Source organism: Rhipicephalus microplus, chromosome X (assembly GCF_043290135.1).
Source record: "Rhipicephalus microplus isolate Deutch F79 chromosome X, USDA_Rmic, whole genome shotgun sequence".
NCBI classification, from domain to species: Eukaryota; Metazoa; Arthropoda; class Arachnida; order Ixodida; family Ixodidae; genus Rhipicephalus; species Rhipicephalus microplus.
The window spans coordinates 341,289,601-341,315,669 of NC_134710.1; the positions used below are offsets into that span (position 1 = coordinate 341,289,601).

At 44.3% G+C, this 26,069-nt stretch overlaps 1 protein-coding gene across 1 annotated transcript; it reads right to left on the reverse strand.

Moving 5' to 3' along the window:
• Positions 1–21,305: 21,305 nt before the first annotated feature.
• Positions 21,306–24,705, reverse strand: LOC142777268 (uncharacterized). The gene is made up of 2 exons (XM_075881586.1): positions 24,586–24,705; positions 21,306–23,810 (listed from the first exon to the last, which is right to left on the reverse strand). Exons 1-2 carry the CDS (start codon positions 24,593–24,595, stop codon positions 22,792–22,794), a joined length of 1,029 nt encoding a protein of 342 aa, XP_075737701.1. The 5' UTR covers positions 24,596–24,705; the 3' UTR covers positions 21,306–22,791.
• Positions 24,706–26,069: the final 1,364 nt, after the last annotated feature.

Sequence of the window (26,069 nt, forward strand, 5' to 3'; positions counted from 1 at the left end):
ACGGCATGCGCACTATCAGTGTGACATGGCATTTTCGACAGGAAAGTGGCCAGCGCCAGGTTTCCAAGCAAGCAAACGCGAGCAAGTCAGATGACGGTTATTGTTGTGTAGCAGAACTACTACACGAGTACTCTATTTTTTAGAGTGTACGTCTAGCTAAAACATCTGACTCAAAATAAATAAAATGTTCTCTACTGCATAATAGAGCGTAGGAAGAACAAATATTTTTCTCATCTAGAACGTAAGCATTGCTTCCTAATGATCTGCGAGTGAATGATCCACTAGGGATGTACTCCGAGAACAAGCCCAATAAAAGCTATAATTTTTAGAACGTTTGCATAACAAGATAAGGATAACAATCACATGCCTCCTACCCTGGCCCAATGCTGTATGAATTCCTTTCTAAAAGTGCCCCTTCATCCTGAACTCGCGAACTTGCTGTGGACATCATACCAAGAACAAAAACTCGGAAGAAAGGAGAAGCTTCCTCTTAAAGAAGCAATAGCATAGCAAGAAATACTAATACCACACACATTTTGTTAAAAACTTCAGTGGTTATGCTTCAAGTGGATTTGCTCAAAACCTAGAAGGGTTTGTTGTTAGCTCTATTGACAGTCACATCTTCACTAGAAATGTCAAAGAGTAAAGAACCTTTATTTTTTAACGTATGTAGGCTTGTAGGGTTTCCAAAAATAAAAAGAAACAAAATACCAGAGCACTAAAATTTTATCGGTATAAAAGCGAACATGTCCTGTTGCATGCATAAAAGGCTCATCTACGTAAATAGGTGCGCATTACAGCTTTTCGAAACTTCAAGCTAATCAACGATACACCTTCTTTCCGCACAGAAGAAAGCTTACAGTTATGCATAGTTTCTATAGTAAATCACTCAGTAAGTTAATGTACTGCTCAGTATAACGCTCAGACGTTTTCATGGCATTATAATTCTCGTGGCATGCGGCAGGTTCCACGCATTGTGGGAATCAGTTTTATGCGAATCAGATAGCAAGTAGCAGCCAATGTCAAATTTTTAGGATTGAGCAAAGTGTTACGAGTCGTATCAACATTTACCTGCAGATTGGGTAGTTGTGCGCATGACGTAGGCGTTTAGGCTAGTCTACTATATTGGCTTGCATTGGGTAGTAGCTCATGAACCGACGTGAGGTCGGCACTTGCGTCAGACCAAAGACGTCAGTTTTGTCGTATCGAAGTAAACGCTATAGTGAAATAATCGACATATAGGCAGGGCTCTGACGCGTTCCGAGGAACGCTTGACTGTATACTTGCATAGTCATTGGTGTGGACGTGTAACCTTCATTACATAATATCGGTTAGTCCAGATTGCGACCAGTGCGCAACCAAAATAGCAGTTGTCCCGACGTGTCACTTCTATAGGGCCCCTTTCTGAAGCACTGTGAAATACTGCCGTGGATATGTGGGATAGAATGCGTGACGGCCATGAAATGCTACCTAGGTTCTATTACGGCTCAAGCCAATTTTCATTCTTTTCTTCCATCGGGATTTTTTCCTCATCAACATCACGGACGCCGGCCGCAGATTTTTCTTGCCACGGCTTTCCTTCACGCTTACGCGTTGATTTTCAAAGCCTGGGTTGATATAAACTGTGAATCACCTGTGGTGGGCACCCGCATACTACGGTCTGTGGTATACGGCATGTGCCAAAGGGGGATTGTTGGAAAGGGTTTCATGGCGTGTGCAACAGGAAAGTCAGGTTATTCATGTCATGACTTGTTAATCGCGCTTTTCATTCAATCATGCCATCCCATGCCTATTTTAACATATAGAAAGTTAAGAATATGACCACAAGGTTACCGGGACGTATTCGGATAGATAAATAGATAGATAGGTAGATAGATAGATAGATAGATAGATGGATAGATAGATAGATAATGACAACAGATATTTCGGTGCTATCTTGACAGTTATCGTACTGTAGTCTTCACATCGTGTATGTGTATCACTATCAATATTATGTTATCGAACTTGAGAAAGTAGCGCTAATAGTAACAGAAAGGCACACTGATAAACCGACGAAAGTGCTTCAAGCGACTAGTTTTTTGTTGAAAATCCGTCTTTCATATATACATCAATTTTGTTCACGGGACAATCTCAGTGCACTGATAAACTATTTATAATAATAAACTATAAACTATAATAATAATAAACTATAAATTTATAATGATAAACTATAAACACCATTTTTTTATCTGACAACAGTATCGACGGTGTTGACACATTTCTCCCCTCCAGTGATTATGCTCTTTGCTTCGATGATTTTACGAGTGCACTTTGTGTCGGCTGATTAGGATACACTTTGAATGCTTTGGTGAACACCCACAGTCATTGCAATGTGTGGATGGATGTCCATGTGTGTATTGAGCAACGTTTTGTTTGTGTTCTTGTAAACTATCACTGATGTATCTGCCCGTTAGTAAACATGCCGGTGGTAAACTGCACACCACGCCTTCTTCATATGACACGAAAGGGTGTCCGTGTTTTTTCTGGTATCCTTCCGGATTTCCAGTGGCGGGGTTGGTAAGCTTATAAAGGTGGCAAAGCTTACATAGCTGGAAAGGCAGACGGCGCCACAGCCCACATTACCTGCTTAACAACCTGATTTCCGCTGTCCGTCTGCTTTCGGAAAATACATACTTACGTGAACGTGTAGGCAAGTGCGCAAGCAAACAAGTACGCACGCTAAGAAAAACTTAGAGGAAGAAATCACAGGCTTATTATGCAATTTAAATCGAGTAGCACTTACTCAGTGGACTTGATCCTCATTCTTTCCTTCTCATGTAAATCAAAAAGAAGAAAGTACACTTGCGCTTGATTGTGTCAAAGTAAAGGTGAGAAATCAGCAAATTGAACGCTGTTGCTGTCCCACTAAATTACAAAGGAATTTTAGAGGATGGTAAATAAATAAATGTCTTCTGTTGAAATTGGGGTGTTATGTGTAGGCCAACAATGAATAAGTGCTGCCGTATGCAGATAGCTTTCGAGAACTTGAAAGCGTTACTATATATATATAAATAAATTGCATGACACTGCTGTTCTTGGTACAAGTATACCGACCTGCTGTGCGGTCACTATTACCTCAGTACAAATTGTGGGTGCATCAAGTACTTTTCAGCTTTGTTTATGTGCTGTATAAAAATGTGGACACGTGGCTTTCTGAGACGGTTTGTTCACCTCTTATTAGATATCAGTATGGGAATGAATGAATGAACTTTATTTGAAGTCCAGTAGTTTTCTCCAGGCGAGGTGGGGAGGCGGGGATTCACTGCGGTCCCTTCTCACCCTCCGTCAATTAGTACGACAGGCAAATCATTTAAAAAAAAGGAACTTCTTATAAAAATTGTCTCAACTAGCATAGTAGTGATTTGCATTTAAAGGGGCCCTGCAACACTTCTTCAAGTAGTCATGGAATGGATTCACTAAAAGAGCCTATTACCTCACGAATTCACTATCGCAGAAAATTTTAGAATTTGTCCAGAACGAGCGGAGTTTGCAAAGATTTGTCAAACGCTGCAACTGCATTTACTATTGACTATAGTCCTGACGATAGTGCTAGGAGCTAAGCAGGGAGAGAAGGGACGGGGGAAAAATATACGTCACGCTCACATCGTGGCCTTGAGCACTTTTTCTCTTAATTTTCCTTTGAATACGCGGCTTTTAGGTGCGATCACGCACGCACAAATCGCAGTTTTAGTAACGACCTAACGCGTGATGTTCATATCAGCCGATGGTTGAGACAATGGCTTTGACGAGATATTTTAACACGAAAGAGTTTTATGCTGGCATCCACCAAGATTGCAGTGGCATACTTTAGTCGCAGAAATGACGTTTAAAAAACATGGATCAAAAGGCAAAAGTGCCATGAACTGGATTCAAACCCATGACTTCTCAGTCAGCGACAGCAGCTGCCAGGCACGCTATCCACTGTGCCACGGCCACATACAAAGAATGCGCCTTTTATATCTACAACTGCCCTCTCACAGTTTTCTTGGTAAAGTGTAACAATGCATCATGAATGTGAAACCAGCTATTAGTTTCTTCAATGCGTCGTGTTTACACGTCCGTCCCACTAGGTATATTTCCAAGAAGAGAAGTGCAACGCCTTAACACACGGCCAAATGATGACCTTACCCATAGCGTCGGCGTGGCTCATATCCCCCATTCATACCAAAAATAGCTGTGCAATGCACAGAGCAAAGCACCTGCTTCGCCTGGATGTGACTCTGCGCTGCCTTAGCATTCCCTGCTTAAGCCAGCTACGCAAAAAATTGTGGTCGGCCAACAGAGAAGACTCAACGCGCGTTGCGTTTCTCTATAATCGAGCAGTGGCGTTCAATAACGCTAGCACGCTGTGAGTTGGCAACCTTAGCATAATTTTGGCGCACAATCAGTCATGCTTTTCTGGCTGTCGCACTTTCTTTGGTTCCACTCTCACCTTTACCTACTACAGCTAACACAGGCACCCATAGCCTCAGGGAATGTTTAATCATTAATCACGGACGTTAATCGGGGTGATAATGTATCACTAACCGTCAACGTGGATGTGTTTACGAACAACAGTGCTTTAGCTGTAGAACAACAACATTATATAGGCTCTTTCATACCAATGTACAGTGAGCACTATACATTCACTTCTGTAAGTACACGTTTTACTTTCGTGTTATACTGATTCTTACGACGGAGGAATCAACCATGTTTTTAGCTTGTACCTTCAATTTTTCACAAGAGAGAAAGCAAGTTTTAGCTGGCTTTGAGAATTTATTGTGAATTCCAGGGCGCTTGCTGGTGCTATATTATTTGGCTCACGTGTTCCCGTGAGCCCTGACTACCAATGGGCAGCGCTTTCTGACCGTGCTGAAAAAGTTTTGCAGGGCCCCTTTCATGCTTCAGGGTTCTCTTTTGCTCCGGTGGTAACTAGTCTAGGTATGCGTATGCTCAGCATAGTTATTTTTTTTTTGATGCGAAGCATTTCATAGCAAATTTTGGCAACATTGAGCATATCCGTCTAACTATCTATGCCCTACTGAAAATTTCCGTATGTGCGGCTGCGCACATACGCCATCATTGGAGAACGGAAAGCCGTATGATACGGAAAGTTCTGCTGATAAGGAAAGCCCAAAATGCGGAAAGGTCCACACATAAGGAAAGCCGCATGATGCGGAAAGGCCCGCAGATAAGGAAAGCCACAATATGCGGAAAGCTCCGCAGATAAGGAAAGCTGTATTAATTATGCAGAAATGACCGTCCGAATCTAGTGCAAAGCAAAATAATGTGTATATTTAATAGACGCCCACATCTTGAGTACATGCAAAATCACAATATTTCTTAAAGATGCATGATGAGGGATTGAACCATCGGCATCTTTCCAATTGTCGTGATGCGGAAGCAAAATTAGCTTTTAAATAAAATACGTTACAAAGCTACTAAATTAACATGCTAGTGATCATAAATGGTGGTTACATTGCAACACATTAATGCAGTGTTCTATGCAAGACTTAAAAAACTTATAATGTTATTATTTGCAATTGAGAAGCATTAATATACACATCAGGCTTGCTACAATCAACATATTTTCATTTGTCTGTATGCTCCAGCTGTGAATAGCGACACTGCAGTTTTGATGGTACACAAATGAGGTGACTGCACCGTAATTTCACGAGCTCTACGTAAGCTAGAGGATGGTGGCACAAAACACAATGTAACAGCAATTTTGGAACGAAATTTTAAACATAAATAATAATCATAGCACTGTGAAAGTGTGGCGCTGTGTTTATCTTATGAACGCCTTGTGGAGATCGACGAAATGCTGCTTGAGGCTGCGGCACCACTGTAGATTTGGGAGGTCACTGCCAACTTATGTATCCTTCATAGGCACCTGAAAATGTAAATAATTGGCACAAATAATGTCAGACACACTAGTTAGCACCTTTGTTTACATGCACAAAAAATATAACACACAGAATGAAACTGAAAATGTCAGGCAGACAATCCTTCATGTTATGCATATGTGAATAACAGAAGAAAGAAATGTATAAATTAGTTCTGCCACATGAAAAAAACAGCATGCTTATCACAGTGAAAATAACTAGGTTGTTGCCATGATTTTCAATGGTAGAGATAATCTATTGATATGTCCTTATAAAATTATGATTTAAATGCTTCCTGCACACGAAAGCTTTAGGAACTGCCAATGAAAGCTCTCAATGTACATTTAGTAGTGCGTACAGGTACATTTGCTGTCTTTAAACTATACAGTTTGTGCACAAAATGGGCGTTTATAACAATTTTGAGACACAAAGCTATGCAACTTATGAAGGTTCAAATCACCATGAAAGCAAGCAGGATCAGGCAGGTGCCGTTAAAAATCTGTGCAAGCCAGGCTACTATAACCGAACTGCGCAGAAATAGGGGAGCAAGAGTAACAAAAATTCGGCTGCTGACCCGCAGGTCACGGTATGAAATCCCGGCTGCAGCGGCTGCATTTCGGATGGAGGCAGAAATGCTGTAGGCACGGGTGCTCAGGTTTGGGTGAACATTAAAGAACCTCAAGTGGTCAAAATTTCCAGAGCCCTCCACTACGGGGTCTCTCATAGTCATATAGTGGTTTTGGGACGTGAAACCCCACATATCAATCAAGAATAACAGAAATAAACTGCCAACAGAAAAGTTGGGTGCATATGCTATCTGTAAGTGCTTACACCTTACTACATAGAGCATGCTCATTCCATTTTAAATACCGATATTGAAAATAACTGCTCTATTAGGAATGTAAAAGGTGAGGTAGAACTGAACGACTCTATAAAAAGTGACCCTATTATGACATCACGTTTTCTTATAACAAAATTGACTAAGACTCTGAAATATAATTATGCAAGAAAAAATCTTTAAAAGAACAATCAAGTTTGAAGTCATAATTTTTAATATGGCTACTGTGACTATAACCAAAAAATCGAGCTCAACAAGGCTAATGTTAGTTTTTAAGGCCCATGTTCACTAGACAATGAACTATACCACAAAAAGCACAGCGTTCAGGCAAAGCACCACACAAAAAAAGAGTGCAGACCTTTTTGTTATTACCTACAATGCCTTTAAATTGGTATTTTTACCTCTACCTGCCGCTTTTTATCTAAGTAACTGGTGTGAAACAATTTAGCTGAAAATTCACTGTGCCTCCAAAACCTGTTGGCTGAATCTGAATATTTAAAAATGGTGAAGCTTGCACTAAATGAGGCTCCACAAGCCTTGGAACAGCGAGACTGCATGACTTTTAGAACTACTATGGTTACTTGTGTTTTGTTTCGGGGCCTAAGCATGAAGACAAGGGCTTAATTGAATTGCTGCTAACAAAAAAAATGCTTTCGAAACTGCCCGAGCGTCAAAGGATGCTCAAACATTTGTTGTTTTTCCCACTGGGACATTCTACACCAAACATCCATACCATACTGCCTGGCGACCATCACAGATATATAGTTAAAAAAATGGTGGTAATTTACTCTTTTGAAAACAGGTATTTGCTGAAACATTTTGAATAGAAAAAAGTAGTGGTCATGTGGGTAGCTTCAGAATTTCGCAGAATGTCATGGGGGTGTTGTTTGTGAAAAAAATTTTAAAGTTCCGCTTTTTCTTGCCATATCGAATGTGATCTACATATTAAGTAAAGGTGCTCCTCTAAAGTATTTGAAGCCGAGTAACTAATGTAAAATTTTTCCGCTAGATAGGCTTTGAATAACTCAGCCAAACTGTTTATTGTTTGCGTTTCTTCCATGGCAATACTGCATTTTGTATGAATATTTGAGCCATAAATACTCACTCCCCAGAAGGTATATTTCACGACAAAAAATAATGTTAGGTCCAGATTACAAATATCACTATATAATCGTTTTGTCCACATTGAGATGCAATTTACACTAAGTGTATATTTGAAAACTACTTTTATGTGTAAGTTGAAAGCAATAAACAGTTCTTGTTATATGGCAAGTGTAATCATTACAATTTTTGTTTCGATAAAGAAAATAATTTTTGAAGTCTCCTATTGAGGGCCATGAGGAACTTTGTAACTGAAGCTGTCGTATATCAAATGCGAAAACAGCCATCATTAGGAAACTTAAAAATTATTTTCTTCTTTAAAACAAAAAGTGTAATCCCATAACTTGCGATATAAAGGGAACTGCTTTCTTGCTTCTGATGTAGCAAAAAAAATTGCACTAATGTTACTGAGCTTTATGCACTACACCCAATCACCTTTACTTAATACCTAGACCAAATTTGGTGTAGAAGAAGCGGTGTTTTTGAAATACTTTTTTTTACAAACAACACCCAGACAATATCCTGGGAAGTCCAGAAGGCACCAAGGTGGCCTAATATTTTGTTCTCTGCAATATATTTTAGCCTTTTGCTGCTTTCGATACAGTAAACGAGCACAATATATTTTTTTTTCAAAACATATTTAGGATGATTGGTAAAATAGCTGAGATGTTTGATGTGGAATTGCCTCACTGCCAGTATTTATTTTTCAAAAGCTCAAGCTATCACCTCTCTGTTACTGCCTTACATACACCGCCTGCATAGGAAAGAAAAAGAAAGGCAGGTCTGACAAAGTTCACAAGGCAAGATATTTTCATGTTGGATGAATTCATTACCATAAACAGCAGCAAATAACATTCATTTTGAGTAGTCCTAGACACAAGCTATATACCAGTATACTAAGAGCCAAGTGCAAACTTTTCAGTCAATCATGTGTGGTGATAGAGAGAAAGCACTTAATACAATACTGATCAGCCTGTGATTGAACTGAATGAAGTACAATGCACTGTTCAATTCAATACCACATAGCCATGTTTGTTATAGCAAAGCCATGTGTCATTGATTCATGCACTAGATGAGACAATGCAAATGTAAAAAAGTGAAAAAAGAAAAGAAGGAAAAAAAGAAGAAAAGGGGGATGCAAAGTAGGAGCAGTGTAGCACACTACTTTTACTTTGCATCTCCTTTTCTTTCTTCTTTTCTCTTTTCTTTTTTTTAACCTTTTTTTGCTTCCCTTACTCCCAACCTCCGACAGGAAAACACTTTGTATCATCGCAATATATCTTCAAAGGAAGCGAGGGCTGCACTCCTCGGCGTTATAGGGTTTTTTTTCAGACAAACATTTCCAACAGGCACACACACCTACACCAAAAGACGATGTCATTACTAACCCCATTTAAACTAACACGCCAAGGATGACAAGATGACTTCTAAAAAATAGGTCCTCCTATCACAACATCGGCCAGCCTGTCTGAGGAACTTCCACTGTTCACCCTGATTACCCCACTAGATGCTTCCATCTGTTGACTCGCATCTTCATTTTAGATAACACTAAGACAAGCTTACATTGACGAATTCGCACGAAAGTTTAGTGATGTATCACGCATCAGATTAAGCAACTGTGTTAAAAAATTATTGATAGGTTGCTTGCAGGCTTTTTATACTACAATACGGTGCTTGAAGTAGCCTGAAACTGCCTAACATCTTCTATGCACATGAATCAGATTGAAAACGTAATGCACAACATGCTTAAGAATATTGCGAGAAACATGATAAAGACAAAATGACTAGCCACCCAAATTTTTTTGCTGTACATGTTTAAAGTGTTCATGTTCACCCAAACGAGGTGCTTATGATTACAAGCCGAAAAAAACTACAAGTAAGGCCTTGGGGCCTTCTGTAAGAAGACGTGTAGCATTTTTTCGGTGGAGGGCTTTACACCCATAAGTGAGGAACAAAACTCCTGTACAATGAAGAATGTTTGCAGCTATCAGTTATAGAAAAAACTAATGCAGCTAATCTTCCCTGACACATCTGTACATTTATAGAGGTGACGAAGCTTCTGTCATTTGTGGCAGTAACTCCAACAGGACCAGTGCGAAAATTGGCAATACTTGGCTAGACAAATGTCCAAACATGCCTGCCCGACTCCCTCTAGCCATCCCGACTGAATCTGACATGATTTCTTGACTGCTGGCTGGACAAAACCAAAACCACTGAAGCACTCACAATACACAGCGTGATGTTCCTCTGGAGTGGTCAACTTCGTCTTCCGCAATGAAAGAGCAGCACAGTGAACTGATAAGGCACTCCTTGCAATGGTTTTCAATGCCACACAGTGACTTTGCTGTTCCTGTCGAAGAGAGCTTGGGGAGCTTAAAGGGTGCTTGTTTTTTTCTGGGGCTGCGGCCGCTCCTCGTTTTCTACTCAAGGGCAACTTGCACTAAGTTGTAGACGATGCTTTAGGAGTTGTATATAATGATATACAAATTTTCGCAGAACACAAATTTCCTCGTGGCATACTGAGGAATTTCTTATAAAACTTAAGGCGTCGCATATGCAAACATTTACAATCGATCCGAAGATGCACTTGACTCTAGAGGAGCAAGCTTGTTATGTAGTGTATATAAAGAAAGGTCATTCAGCACAACCACAACTACAGTTGCACACGGAAACAACATTGGCTGGACGCTGTGGGCCGCTTTCATGGCATAGCTTAAGCTGACACTGATCGTGCAACGATAAGAAAACTATGCAAAGATAGCCTGATCGATTTCAGGCAGTACTGATGGGTAGGGCACGAATCTATTGTTCTACTCATGAGCAATGCACGAAATTCAACATCAGTACCAACCCATTCAGCTAAAAATTTTGATTAGGGATTTCTTCATTAAAGAGACTGACAAGTCACCAGAATGTGTGATTGGAGGTGGAAATCAAAATCTGTGAATTAAACTGCATTCTGTTTACAACTTGAGTGGCATTTACTTTTAAAATTGCACTTGAAAAGCCTAAAAATGAGTATGTCATGCAACCTGTATGCTTACTGCAAATAGGTTGATGCTTTAACATGCAAAAATATTAGTGGTCAAAGTTACAACATATATATATATTACCTGTGCCAACATTATTCTGTGCTGCCTACGCAGAGGAGTCAACCCTCAAAAAGCAGCACTGCCATCATGGCAAAGAGTGAGAAATATGTGCATTTCACACGCATGTGAAATGCATGCTTTCGCTGCAAACTGCAATGCACAAACATATAAAGCTGTTATGCTGACCTCCCACTGTTTGCAGCCTTTGTTGTGTGACACTTCATAGCAGTCAGAGACCCGGAAATTCTTAAATTGTTTCCAGCACTTTCTGTGTTACCATTAAATGTACTCATGAAAGCCATGTCAAACAAAAAGAAACAAGCCCCGAAAATTCTCTTCTTTCACTGCATGATTATACGCTCAGACCAGTAAGATTTCTATTGCAGAAAAAAACAGGTACTATAAGAATTGATATTCGGTCTAATCAACTGCTTTATGCTTTGCGCCATGTTATTATGTTAAACGGGTGTTCTGTTTTACACGATCTGGTCTACATGAACTTTTGAACCGGGCACCATATAGGTTGAAAGACACACACACAGAGTTTGAGACAAACCTAGTTTCCCGTGCATGAGCATCCTTATGCACTTTAACAACACATCTCAATCTAGTTAGTTGATCAGAACGAGGTGAAAACAGCTCGCACTTAAAAAGGACGGGCAGAAGGAATGATGCTTCACCTTGTGCTCCCTGTACATCTTCATTGAGGGTGCAGTTTTCACCTTATCCTTATGCGATTTCGCATTTATAACATTACTCGCTGCATATTCTTTGTGGCATTAAAGTGTGTGATACCGTCATGTGTAGCCCATGTAATTTATAAAAATAGAATTCAAGATAGCTCGATTCAAAGATGACAAAGTGCATCCAGCACCATATCCTGTACGCATTCTTTAGGCAAGTGGCAGAATGATTTATTCTTCAAAACATATCTTACTTGTAATCACTACAAGAGCTAACTCGCACACTGGCACATTCTGTTTGCCTATTCAGATTATAAGGTACCTTTTTTAGCAAACACCAGAAAATCTGCAAGAAGAATAGAAGTGTTGTAATTGTGAAGAAAGAAAAGTAAAAGAAAAAAAGATAACCTGCCCTGGACAGGGACCGAGCTTGCGACCTTTAAAGAACGCGTCCGATGCTCTACTAACTGAGCTACCATGGCGGCTATCCCCCCTTCCACTTTGTACGGTATATATGTGCATTTAATCAAGGAAGAGTCAGTCAGCGCTGCCTGTTAACATTATGGCGAGTGTGGGACACCTTTTTTTTTGCCTACTGGCGGCACACAGCACGCGCAATTATTACATGAGCTAACAGCAGACAAATTATCTCTCATATACAACCTCATGGCGCCAAGCCTGCCATAACAAGTTCCTCACTACGAATGAAGGAAAAAAGGGCTCGTTTTTCTTTGTTAAAAACGATATTATTGAGAACGGACAATGCTGCCAGCAAAAGTACTAGGGATATTAATGGAAGTATTTGTAATGTAATTGACAAGAAAGTAACGTGGAAGAAAAGGTAACTATAGTCGTGCGGAATAACTGAATCTGGAACCTTTGAATAATGCATCTGATGCCCTACTACTAACTATGACAGTTATCTACCCGTCCACTTATGGGGTGTATATGTGCATTAAGCACAGGGGCGTTAGTCAGGCTGCCAGCTTGTAATAACATCACATGCTACGTGATGCCAATAGAAAAGAAAAAGTGTCCCAAACTAGCCATGATGGCAAAAAGCGGGACTGACTGTCTCTCCGATGATTAGGTACACATATATACCTTGCCAAGCGGAAGGGGCAATAGCTGCTGTGGTACGTAACACAGTTGGTAGAGCACCGCATGCTTTATTCGTAGGTGGCAGGTTCTGTCCCTCACCATGGCACGTTATCTTTTCTTCCACTTTTCTTTCTTGAAAATTACATTACGATTACTTCCAATATCCTTATACTTCTTTGGCAGCATTATGCATCTGTTAGTTCTCAGAAAATCTGCTAGTCTTAAGAGGTGACAATGGTTTGCCCTCCCACCTGAATGCACGTACATGAACACACGCACAACTGATAAAAAAAACAAGTCGCACACCACTAAGATTACTAAGATTCACTGTTTCAGATTCATGAGTAAAGGAAAGAACTATAAATTTAAGGGTTCGTTGTCTTTGCTGAACACATTATAATGAGAACTAACAGACAATGATGCCAAACAAACGGTAGGGGATGCTATCAAAAATAACTTTAAGAAATTGTGAAAACAAAAGTGAACGAAAACATAAATTGGTGACAAGTTGCTAATGGGTTCACGTTTTTTGACAATTGAATCAACATTACTTTTTATAACATCCCCATATATATTCCTGGCTAATGTTGTCGGGTAATTCTCATTATTAGAGTGGTGAGTAGGCCGACAAAGGAAGGATATGGCATTGATACTTCTTTTGAACACCAAATAGTTTGAGGACCTTAAAAGAGCGGAAGCTGCTTTGAGTAGACCAGAATATTTAGTTGGAGCAAAAAAAAGTACACACATTTTACCAGGCTTTCTAACACATTTTCAGACATAAAAGTGTATGCTGCCAGTAATGTCAAGTACGAATATTTTTGTCACACTATGCACTGTAGCCGGTGTAGTTAGAGTGGTGATAGTGAAGCATTAATCAAGCACGCCACCAACTGCGTTCACATCTATGGTCGCGTATTTTAAAAATAAACCTGCGGTATAGTAAAAAAATATAGAGCATTTGAGATTTTATCCAAATCAAGTTATACCAACTGGGTGAGCAAACCATTTGCATAAAATCAAAAGGCATAAAGTGATCCATGTATTATAGCTATGTAAACAATTTCAGCAACACAGGGCAAAGTGACAACAGTTCTATTAAAAATTCCTCTCATTATAAGATGCATGAAAAGTACCACACCAGAATATCTTATAGTGCATGTAATATTGAGACTACTAGACTGTCTATTGACCTTTTAGAAGGATATCTTTTTTACGTTCAAGGGGCAACCACTTAGCCTTTTCCTGAGCTTTTCTGTGAATAGTTCCTGAATTTCAGATATCATTAGAATTGAATTATAAAGAACAGATTTTGCTTACACATTGAAACCTAGTTCTGTACGTAATTGCAATAAAGGGTGCCAAACCACCTCCAACTATTTTTTAACATTTAGAGCAGATGTGTGCAACGACTTCAGAATAGTGTCCTGATCAACAATGATAATTGCAGCAGCACAACTAGCTATGGGTGCCCAAAAAGTAGCTAGAAACAATACCTTTTCTTCTTTGAGCCTTTTGGAAGTGTTCAGCCCCTCAGTGCTCACCTTACAACAACATTTTTTTTTAATACGTGTTTGTGTTCCCACTGCTCTTACTCCTTGCACAGTGAGGAGGAGCACATGGCAAGAAGAGACAAGAAAAAAGCATAGCGTAAAAACAAGCGAAATAAGCGAGGACACCTTTTGTATCATCCAATGTGTGTAACATTACTATTGCGATAACATATAGAAAAATTATCACGGCTATGCATCCATTGTAGTCATACACAGCTGCAACACCACGACTAAATTTCAACCTTGTGTTGGTTTAGGATCCCTTTATAGTGGCAAGCTAAAGATATCTGCATTTGTTCGACACATATTAAGATGCAGTGAAATGTGATATGGTAATCTCATTTAGAATGCACGTCATATGGCTTCATTGTATATGTATGTGGCCACAAGTAACTCTGGTTGCAAAGCAATATGACACAGTCTAAACAGACGTCACCGACCACTCCAATCTGAACTTAGCTTTGCTACTTTCCTATTGTCATTACAGCAAAAAATGAACAATTGAATCTGCTATAGATATGTGCAAGCTTATGCTAAGGACCAAGTATGAAGGGTGTTTTGTCATTATTGAGATCAGTTATTTGTTGAAGAACACTTGCTGTCAAACACAAATACATTGCTGTCGAAGCATCAAGACTGAAACATAAAGCAAAAAGAAGTGTCTCTTTAAAAATTACAGGCCACAAGGTGGAAGATAAATATTTGATATACTTGGGATGTAAGGCATGCACAAGAAGTGCTGCCATATTACATTTTTCCCTGTGTTGAAACCTGCTTGCTTTACTCACCCAACACATCTGTAAAGATGCCGTAAAAACACCAAGCAGCTGATGCAGCATGGTTGAACACATGTCCAGGGATTCCACCATTCATATTGGCTAAGCAACCCTACAGCCTCCACTGTCCTGCAACCATTTGTAAGACAAATATAGTTCTACCCAAAGTTGATGGTTTACAGACACACATGCAAGACGCATAACCACTCTATAGGAAGTTTGCTTGATAATGTGCTGGGTAGCGAAATGAATGCCAATATCAAGCAAGTATCTCGGCCTGCCACTTCTTTCTTTCCGTTCTTAAAAATTAATCAATCCATGGTTAATAAATGTTCCCCCAATGTGAAGTGTTACTGGCAGTCTGGTGAAGAATTGCAATGTATTTCAAATACAATACAATTCATGGCAAGTAAGCATGCAATAGCGTTTTGTCAGCTGTTCAAGAAAAATGTATGAAGTTTAGCTAAAACTCAGGTTTTTTTATAAACACTATTCAATTTGATATTTAAAGTTGTGAGCAATATGTGAAAGAACACGGATTCATGTTTAATCAATGATAACTTATAATGTACTGATATTGTCACGGGGTCCTGACGTGGCCGAAGACAGGAGACTTTGTGTTGTGATTTAACTGTTTATTTGGGCGAACCTGTGCCCGGTAAACGGAAAGTCCAATTACAGCAGCAGTCTTGCGCAGATAGCAGTCTCGACTGATAGCGGCGAACGGAGCGTCGGCCTTTGATCAACAACTGACTAGCGGCAAAGCGCGTCGGCATTTATACTCTTGCCGTCGAAACTTCTAGCGTTATCGCTGTACCGTTCTCACAGTGGGCGTGATCTTATCGAAATGATCTACTACACTCCATAACCTTCTCGAAAACTGCAGGCGCGGTTTGCACTGGCGCGGTTTGCGCGGTTTGCCGATAACAAAAACTTGGGAAATGGAACGTGGCATTGCCCCCCCCCCCCCTCTGAAAAAAAGGCATCGTCCCGATGCTTTAGCTAAAGATGAAGATACAATAATAATGCAAGAAAGTACAATGAATAAATTACGATACAACAATAATACAAAAAAACACTGTTTCAGTTTGTTAACGCGCATGAAACGGCTTGAGGCACGCGACATGGATGACTTCAGGTCGCGATCGGCGTCGTTGAGAGTTCGTGATGCCGTCGGGGACAACCTCGTAATCAAGTGGGCCGAGATGTCGAACCACCCTGTACGGTCCGAAGTACCGTCGCAGAAGCTTTTCACTTAGTCCACGTCGGCGTATCGGCGTTCACACCCAAACACGTTCACCGGGCTGGTATTACACGAAGCGTCGTCGAAGGTTGTAACGGTGGCTGTCGGTCGTCTGTTGATTCTTGATACGGAGACGCGCAAGTTGTCGGGCTTCTTCGGCGCGTTGAAGGTACTCGCTCACATCGAGGTTTTTAGATGCGGAGCATCTTATACTCGCGCCTTGTAGTGCGCCGTCCGCACCGCTTCTCGAACATTCGACAGCTGACGCGCGCGCATGCGCCGTCGCGCCGTCGCCCACTGTTCCACCATCTGTGCATCCCTTCCTCCTCTACACACCGCGCGCGCTTCACTCCTCCACCATCTGTGCACCCTTCCTCCTCTACACACCGCGTTCGACATCTACAATTCTCCCGATTCTCCAGTGGACGCGCATGTGGCGTCGCGCTTCGAGAACATTCAACAGCTGACAGTGCATGCGCCGTCGTGCTGTATATATACTCAAGGTCGGCGCTCGCTCGCTCAGTTGCCGCTCGTCGGTTGGTTTGTACGGCGCGTCGACGTCCAAGGTCGCGGTGAAATGAATTCCAACGAATCCACAAACACAATGATCGACGTCCCTTCGACCAGCGCCGCCCTTTCGCATACGTGTGTACGTGTTCACTCATTTAACACCCCCTCCTACAACCACGTTAACCAATTTAGCCATCGACCCAAGTAAGTCGCAATTTAACACCCCATTTCACAACCACGTTAACCAATTTAGCCATCGACCCAAGTAAGTCGCACTTTAACACCCCGTTAACCAATTATATGGTCCGCATCCTCCTCAGTGTTCCCCCGAGGGAAGCTGCGGGCAATTTTTTCGTCGGTGAAGTTGGGTAACATGGCATCGAGCGTCGTAGCCGGGCTCCTTCCGTAGACCAATTTGTATGGAGATATCTGCGTCGTCTCCTGCACCGCCGTGTTGTATGCGAAGGTCACATACGGAAGAATGGCGTCCCACGTCTTGTGTTCGACATCGACGTACATTGACAGCATGTCGGCGATCGTCTTTTTAAGCCGCTCGGTGAGGCCGTTGGTCTGTGGGTGGTACGCCGTCGTCCGGCGGTGGTTTGTTTGGCTGTATGCCAAGATCGCTTGAGTTAAGTCGGCAGTGAATGCCGTTCCTGTGTCGGTGATAAGGACCTCCGGGGCGCCGTGACGTAGGACGATATTTTTGACGAAGAACTTAGCTACCTCGGATGCCTTGCCTTTTGGCAGGGCTTTTGTCTCGGCGTAGCGGGTGAGGTAGTCGGTAGCTACCATGATCCACTTGTTTCCGAAAGCCGACGTCGGGAACGACCCCAGTAGGTCCATACCAATCTGCTGGAAAGGTCGGCAAGGTGGATCTATTGGCTGCAGAAGTCCCGGTGGCCTTGTCGGCGGTGTCTTGCGTCGCTGACAGTCCCGGCATGTCCTCACATAACGAGTGACGTCGGCGGTAAGATGTGGCCAGTAGTACCTTTCTTGTATCCTCGCGAGCGTGCGAGAAACACCGAGGTGCCCTGCCGTCGGATCGTCATGCAGGGTCTGCAGGAGTTCTGGTCGCAGAGCTGAAAGCACCACAAGAAGGTACTAAGCTCGAAGCGGTGAAAAGTTTTTTTTTGTAGAAGACCGTTCCGTAGAAAGAACGACGCAAGTGCGCGTTTGAATACCTTCGGAACTTCGGCGGTCCTGCCTTCGAGGTATTTTATTAGGGCCTTGAGTTCCGGGTCGGCCCTCTGTCGTTCAGCGAAGTCATCAGTAGTTATCGTTCCTAAGAAAAAGTCGTCATCCGGGTCGTCGGGTAGCGGTTGGTCGACAGGCGCACGAGAGAGACAGTCGGCGTCGGAGTGTTTTTTGCCGGACTTGTAAATGACAGCAATGTCATATTCTTGAAGTCTCAGGCTCCATCGTGCGAGGCGACCTGAAAGGTCCTTCAAGGTGGTTAGCCAACACAATGCGTGGTGGTCGCTCACAACTTAAGGGTCTGCCGTAGAGGTAGGGGCGAAATTTCGACGTAGCCCAGATGATGCGAGGCACTCCTTTTCTGTTGTGGAATAATTTGCTTCTGCTTTGGATAGTGATCGGCTGGCGTAACTAATAACCCTTTCAAGTCCGTCAGCCCTCTGCACAAGAACGACGCCAAGACCTACGCTGCTTGCGTAAGTATGTATTTCTGTCTCGGCGAATTCGTCGAAATGGGCACGTAACGGAGGCGTCTGGAGGCGATGTTTAAGCTCCTGGAAAGCGTGTTCCTGTGGCGTTTCCCACTGGAACTCCACGTTGGCCTTGGTAAGGTTAGTGAGAGGATCGGCGATGCGGGCGAAGTTTTTCACGAACCGCCTATAATAGGCGCACAGGCCCAGAAATCGGCGCACAGCCTTCTTGTCAGTGGGCGGCGGGAAGTCGGCGATGGCGGCTGTTTTCCGTGGATCGGGACGAATTTCAGACTTGCTGATAACGTTCCCCAAAAACAAAAGCTCCTCATACGCAAATCTTCACTTTTCTGGCTTCAGTGTGAGTCCGGACGTCTTGATGACTTGAAGTACAACTTCAAGGCGCCGAAGGTGCTCGTCGAAACTCGAGGAAAACACGACGACGTCGTCCAAGTATACAAGGCAAGTCTGCCACTTCAATCCTGCCAGTACTGTATGCATAACGCGTTGAAAAGTTGCAGGCGCTGAGCAAAGGCCGAAGGGCATCACCTTAAACTCGAAGAGGCCGTCCGGTGTTATAAATGCCGTCTTCTCTCGGTCTCTTTCGTCGACTTCGATTTGCCAATAGCCATTCTTGAGGTCCGTTGACGAAAAGTACTTGGCGTTATGGAGCCGATCAAGTGCGTCGTCTATTCGTGGGAGACGATACACGTCCTTTCTTATGATTTTGTTCAGGCGGCGATAATCGACGCAGAAACGTAGGGTCCCATTCTTTTTCTTCACTAACACCATGGGGGATGCCCATGGACTCTTGGATGGCTGGATAATGTCATCCTGCAGCATTTCATCAACTTGTCTCTTCATGGCCTCACGTTCTCGGGTCGAAACCCTGTACGGACTCTGACGGAGTGGTCTGGCATTTTCTTCGGTTATGATGCGATGTTTCGTGATTGGGGTCTGCCGAATTTTCGATGACGACGAAAAGCCATCTTCGTATTGCAGGAGCAGGGCCTTGAGCTGTTCTTGCTTATCGTTCGGAAGTCTGGGATTGATGTCGAAAGGTATGGGAGCGGCTTGGTTCCTCTGAGCAGGTTCTGCAGAATCGGCGAGGGCGAAAGCACTGGTGGCTTCGACAATTTCTTCGATGTATGCGACCGTTGTTCCTTTGTTCACATGTTTGTACTCACTGCTGAAATTCGTGAGAATAACTGTTGCTTTGCCTCCCCGTAGCTCTGCAATTCCTCTTGCAACGCAAATATTTCGGGTGACCAACAGATGCTGACTGCCTCCAACGACGCCTTCCAAGTCAGGTGATTTAGGAGCACCGACTGAAATAATGACGCTTGAGTGAGGCGGAATGGTGACTTGTTCTTCCAGCACATTCAAGGCATGGTGTCCTGACGGCGTGCGCGGCGGTAGTGCTTCTTCTGTGGATAACGTTATCGACTTTGTTTTTGGGTTGATAACAGCACCATGGAGGCATAAAAAGTCCATGCCAAGGATGACATCTCTCGAGCAACGCTATAGGACTACGAAGTCTGTAGGATAAATACGGCTGTTAATGGTGACTCTCGCTGTGCAGATTCCTGCAGGCGTTACGAGATGACCTCCGGCTGTGCGGATTTCAGGGCCTTTCCAAGCTGTCCTAACTTTCTTTAACTTCGCGGCGAACGACCCACTGATGACAGAATAGTCGGCTCCAGTATCGACGAGAGCGGTCACACTGTGGTCGTCGATAAGAACGTCGAGGTCGCTAGTTCGCCGTCTCGCATTACAGTTAGGGCGTGGCGTCGGTTCACGGCTTCGTCGGCTTGTTCTGCTGCTTCCGTGTTGTGTCGTCAGGCCACCTTTGGTAAGTGAGCTCTTGCCGTCAGGACTTTGCCTGGTTGGCATTGTGTTCGGAAAGCTCTGTCGCGGCGTCGTCGTCGTCGGAGGATCTTCGGTAGTTCGTCGCACAGCAACCGCACCTCCACCGGTTGCTGCCCTTAGTTTCCCGGATACGGGCTAGGAGACAGGCCCCGCGTTGGGCCGGAGTACTGCCGGGGGTGTGGTGACATGCGGCGGCTGGGCGACGGCGAACGGGAAGGACTTCGGGGTGTCCATTGAGTTCCTGTCAGGTAGTCGGCGAAGTCACGTGGCCGTTCCCCTGGCTGCGGACGTGGTGCATCGACGGCGAAGCCACGCAGTCCCATCTGTCAGTACTGGCAACGGCGGTAAGTGTGCCCGGCCTCGCCGCAGTGGTAGCACAGTGGGCGGTGGTCAGGGGTGCGCCAAACGTCGGTTTTCCTCGGTGCACTGCGCTGGCCCGCTGGTGAACGATAGGTCGTCGGTGGGGGTGGTGGCGGCGGTGGTGTTTGGCGATGGAAGTGCGACGGGGCGGCGTTTTGGCGTGGACGGGGAGGAGCGTTGTGGCGCACTTCAGCGGCGTTGCTCATAGTTTCTGGCTCGGGCAGCGGTGTTTGGAAAATTCGAAGTGATTGCCGAACTTATTCTCGGACAATGTCGGCGATCGAATCCACTTGAGGGTGCGCCGAAGGCAACAGTTTTCGCAGCTCTTCCCGCACGATCGCTCGGATCGTTTCACGCAGGTTTTCGGAGTCACTGGTTTGAGCAACAGCGCATTCTGGAGTCAGGCGACGATTATATTGTCTGGTGCGCATGTCCAGGGTCTTTTCGATAGTGGTCGCTTCGGCTACAAATTCTTCAGGGGTGCTACAGCCAAAATAGAAATTGGAGCAATTTGTGGAGCAGGCAAACATTGCTTCTAGAGCAGATAAACCCAAATTTGGAGCAGATTACGGGAAGACATACCTCAATTTTGGAGCACAAAATTTCAAATTTGGAGCAGTTTTAAAAATTTTATTTTTTGCCATAAGATGACCTAAATAGCAAATAAACAGCTGAGAACATTAGCACAACCATAATAACAACCAGCTTTTACACGTATTAACAAGACAAAAACAAGTGATCTTGCATATGGCAAGAAGCTCATAAAACTTGATTAACAGAGACATGACAACTTGACAAGCTCAATTACTCAACTTGACTAGTTCAGACACCATTCAACTTGACGAGTCTAGACACCACACATTAATGCTTTCTTTTTTTAAAAATCTCTTCGAGCTTACTGAGCTTTCTAAGCGCAATCTCCAGGCTGGCGTTCCCCTTTGCCAACAGTACATGGCCACTTGACACTTCATTCATGTCTTTTTTCTTGACACCTGCGTTGATTATTTCTTCTGCACTCGTGAGCAATGCCTTGCTGGCTGCCACTTGGTTCTCTAAAGCAGCTTTTGCTGCTTCGTGAGTGGGCTGCTTTACGACAGGATCTTTCGTTGCCTTGCGTTTGCTCGAGCTTGCCTCGAGGCTCAATCTTTGCGCATACTTAGCCCGTGCTTGCCTCACACTCCTCAGCAGGTCGGGGTTGAGTGGCGCCTTAACTGCGTCATGCCATTTATGCTGGCAATGCTCAGCGTGTTTCTTCCATCTAACAGGTTCTTGTTTTCGCTGAAACCTCTTTCAGCATCAGCATTGCCATGTGGTAAGCAAAGCAGTGCTTTGATAATCTTAGACAGCAACGGATACTTCAGTTCTCCGTTGGTAGTCTTCAGGCAAAGCACCTTGGTCCAGTACACATCCACCCTTCCTTCCAAGTGCAGGGTGCCTCTGTCCCCATTACACTTGAGCATGTTCCATTCGTCGATCAGCGATGACACTTGATCCCCACAAATGACCTGAGGCTGCAGCTGCCCGGCAATGTACTGCAAGGACCGCACCTCATGTTCAGCATTCTCACATTTTAAGGCAAGGAACTTTGTATGCATGATTACTTTGTTTGTGAGAGGAAGCTTCTGGAGAAGCGCTTTTGCACAAGTGATGTAGAATGCACGAGCCCCAAGATGGAAAGTTTTTTTTCTGCAGGGTCCCAGCCTTCCATAGCCTTCTCAGTGTCCATCCCAACTTCTGGGTGCACCTTCCAGAACGCTGCATTGTCCAGGTTCAGTTTTGTCAACTCTTCTACAGTCTTGATGCAATACACTTCACTTCTTAAGACACGGCTCAAAACTCGTCGCACCAGTGCCAGGATTTCATCATGAAGGACATGTAGAAGTGGCTCCTGCTTTTGAAACAAGCACTGAAACCCAGCAAAAAGTTCTGCCGCATTTCTTAGAAACAACATTTTAGCAAACGAAGTCTTGCTGGCAAAAGCTGCAGCGAGCCTGTTGTGCTGAGTCTGGGCATTTGGTTGGCGCACAGCGTGGCTCTTCTCCGCAAAAAAAGACTGCAAAGCAGTGAACTGTTCTAGCACACGACCTAGCGAATCCTATAGTGTCAGCCAGCGGTTGGACACGTGCCGGAGAAAAACATGAGGAATTAAACCCAAGAGTTCTTGCTGTTCTTTTAGGCTCTCAGATCGCACAGATGAATGCTTAAAATAGTAGTACACATCTCTGACAACTTGTTCAACATCAGAGCAAAATGCATCTAGGCCCTTTGAAAATGCATTGTGCACTTTGTGCAGAGTGCACTTTCCCACGTCGACCAGACTTGGGTTAATTCTCTGTTTTAACTTGGACTTCACACTCTTCATTACGTTAGGGCCATCACTGAAGAAGCAGAGTAAGCCTTGCCCCGGTAGCTCAGCGAGGGCATCCTCTATGCACTCCACGACTATGTCACCAGTGGCCCGGCCAAGGTTACACGAATGCAAGTGCTCAACAACCGCCTGCTGCCTACTCTCGGAGAAATACCACACAAGTAGATCTAACTGCTGGACACGCTGCTCAGGCTTTGGAGTCTCATCAATCACAAGGGCAAAAAACACATTCGGCCGACACAACTCTGCAACGAGCTTTGATTTGAAGAAGGTCCTCAGCCCATCAAAGATGACGTAAGAAAGCTTGGCCCTTGCGCAGTTGAACTTTTTGGCCACGTCACTTTCAGCAAACATTTTTTTATAAATGTCCGTAGCAGTGGTGCCCCAGACATAGGGAATGTCCTTTGAAACAACAGCCATAGCGAAAATGGCTCCCGCCCCACACACTTGATCTTGCAATGTGGCACGAGGCGTTCCCTTCGAAAAATCTATCGTGGCTTGCACAGTTTTGGGAGCTAGCAGCACACCACTTGCGTCTCGCCGCTTCGCTGCTGCCTCTAAATGCTTCTTTTGTCTTGCATGCCGCTTGACAGCAGCAGTGCTTTGCTGAGCACAGGAAATTGACACACTGCAAAGAATGCAAAAAGCCTCCGTGTCCTTTACACCTGGCTTGCACCACTTGCTGATAGCATCGCCGTTGCAATCCACTTCGTTTACGACCGACGCACTGAATTTCGTACTTCTCCCTGTAAGAAACAAAATAATCATGAAAAGCTCATGCCATCTAAAACAGAAAGCGCACGCGCACAAAAAGTGCAATATGAAATACAACGGTGCGAAAATTAGCATCGTTTTATTTAAACGCGGTGCCTTTCGCCGCATGGATCCAAGCCTCGTCGCCTACTAAGCTCACGGCAATTCACTGCCCGTGCGCTCGCTGCACTGTGCGAGTGTTATTCGTACCCGGCTCGGCCGTGACAGCAAGCTCGGATAATGCTACGATCTTCTTGGGTACGCAGCTTCCGATAGTGCATTTGCTACGCACTCCTTGTCGTTCCGCAGGAGGAGGTTGCAGCGAGCATCACGTTTCCGTTGCTCCGTACTAAATGCGTGCAACACTTTCAAGGCAGCGCCAACAAGGCTACGCCACACGCACTCCCTTGAAAGCTGAAGGTGCCTATCGCGAGAGATGTCCGCACTAGCACGCCTGATCGTAAACGCCCTCACGCGTAACCGTGCTTATCAGCATATTCGTGCCTAAGGTAAAATCTCTCTCTAAAATTTTCACCAGTCTCGGAAATTCAGCCGTTAGAACATGTAGAACGGGTGCGTATTAACATTTTACGACACGCGAAGTAGTGAACGTGAGCCCTGCCACTTTAACAATGGCGGTGTGCTGACCCAGCCTCCATTTTACTAGTTATGTCGGCAGAGTTCGTCAAAAGGTTCCACTCGCTCGAATAAACCGGTGGCACACCCACAAAGTTTTTTGCGTGAAACGCGGTTTGAATAGGTGCTTACCTTTCGTCATAATGAATGTCCATGTACAGCCAGCAGCGTTGTAGCCAGCGGACGAAATACAGCAAAACGCAACAACTTGCCGAGTGCCCCGCTACCGCGCGCACCAACGTTTATACATCGTTGGTAGGGGCGTTGGCCCGCACAGCGTCTGGACAACTGGATCAGATTGAATAGCGTTTTGTAAAGGTTGCCAAGAGGGCATTTATTTCCCGCTAAAATTACCGCAGCTGAGAAATTTTGCGGCTAGTCGAGCATTTAGGCGCAGCGTGGCGCAATTTCAACAAATTTCAGGGTTTTGGCACAGCGCGGCTCAAAGAAATGAAATTGTATCACAATGGCGCAATCGGCGCAGCTGTAGCACCCCTGATTCTTGGATGGTGTTTGGTGGGTTTCTCATCAGTCCCGCAAAGAGCTCCGGTTTGATCCCTCGCATGAGGAAACGAACTTTTTTCTGCTCAGGCATGTCTGGGTCAGCGTGACGGAATAGTCTGGTAATTTTTTCTGTGAAAATGGCGACATTTTCATTCGGTAGCTGAACCCGGGTCTCTAATAAAGCAGCGGCCCTTTCCTTGCGAGCGACGCTCGCGAACGTTTGCAGAAATGCGCCGCAGAAAACATCCCACGTGGACTCCCGATTTTCAAGCCAGGTCCTTGCGGTGTCTTCCAAATAGAAGAACACACGACGCAGCTTTTCATCATGGTCCCAGTGGTTGAGGGCGGCAACACGGTGGTATGTTTCTAGCCAGGACTCCGGGTCTTCGAACGATGACCCATGGAAAAATGGTGGTTCCCTGGGATGATGCATGACCATCGTGGGCTGGGACGCTGCGGTTGTCATTGCTGCTGCAGTCGCGGTCATGGCCTTGGTCTTCCGCGCCTTGTCTTGTAGAAGCCCGTACTCCAGTGGTAGCCTTTGCTGTCGGCGGCTTGTTCGCTGCTCCTGGTTGGCGTCGGTGTCTTCTCCGCGACGTGGGCTGGGTTCACGGCTTGACGGAAGCGTCCGGTACATGAACGAAGCAGCACCTCCACCAGATGTCCCGGGGTCGTGACGTGGCCGAAGACAGGAGACTTCGTGTTGGGATTTAACTGTTTATTTGGACGAACCTGTGCCCGGTAAACGGAAAGTCCAATTACAGCACCAGTCTTGCACAGATAGCAGTCTCGGACTGATAGCGGCAAACGGAGCGTCGGCCTTCGATCAACAACTGACTAGCGGCGAAGCGCGTCGGCATTTATACTCTTGTCGTCGAATGTTCTAGCGTTATCGCTGTACCATTCGCACAGTGGGCGTGATCTTATCGAAATGATCTACTACAGTCCGGAACCTTCTCGAAAACTGCAGGCGCGGTTCGCGCTGAGAATCGTGTTGTGTTTTTGGACGATAACAAAAACTTGGGGAATGGAACGTGGCAATATGAATGCAACTAACTGAATAATAAACGATAGATTTTGCTTGAGCATTTAGAGTTATGAACACTATCGCA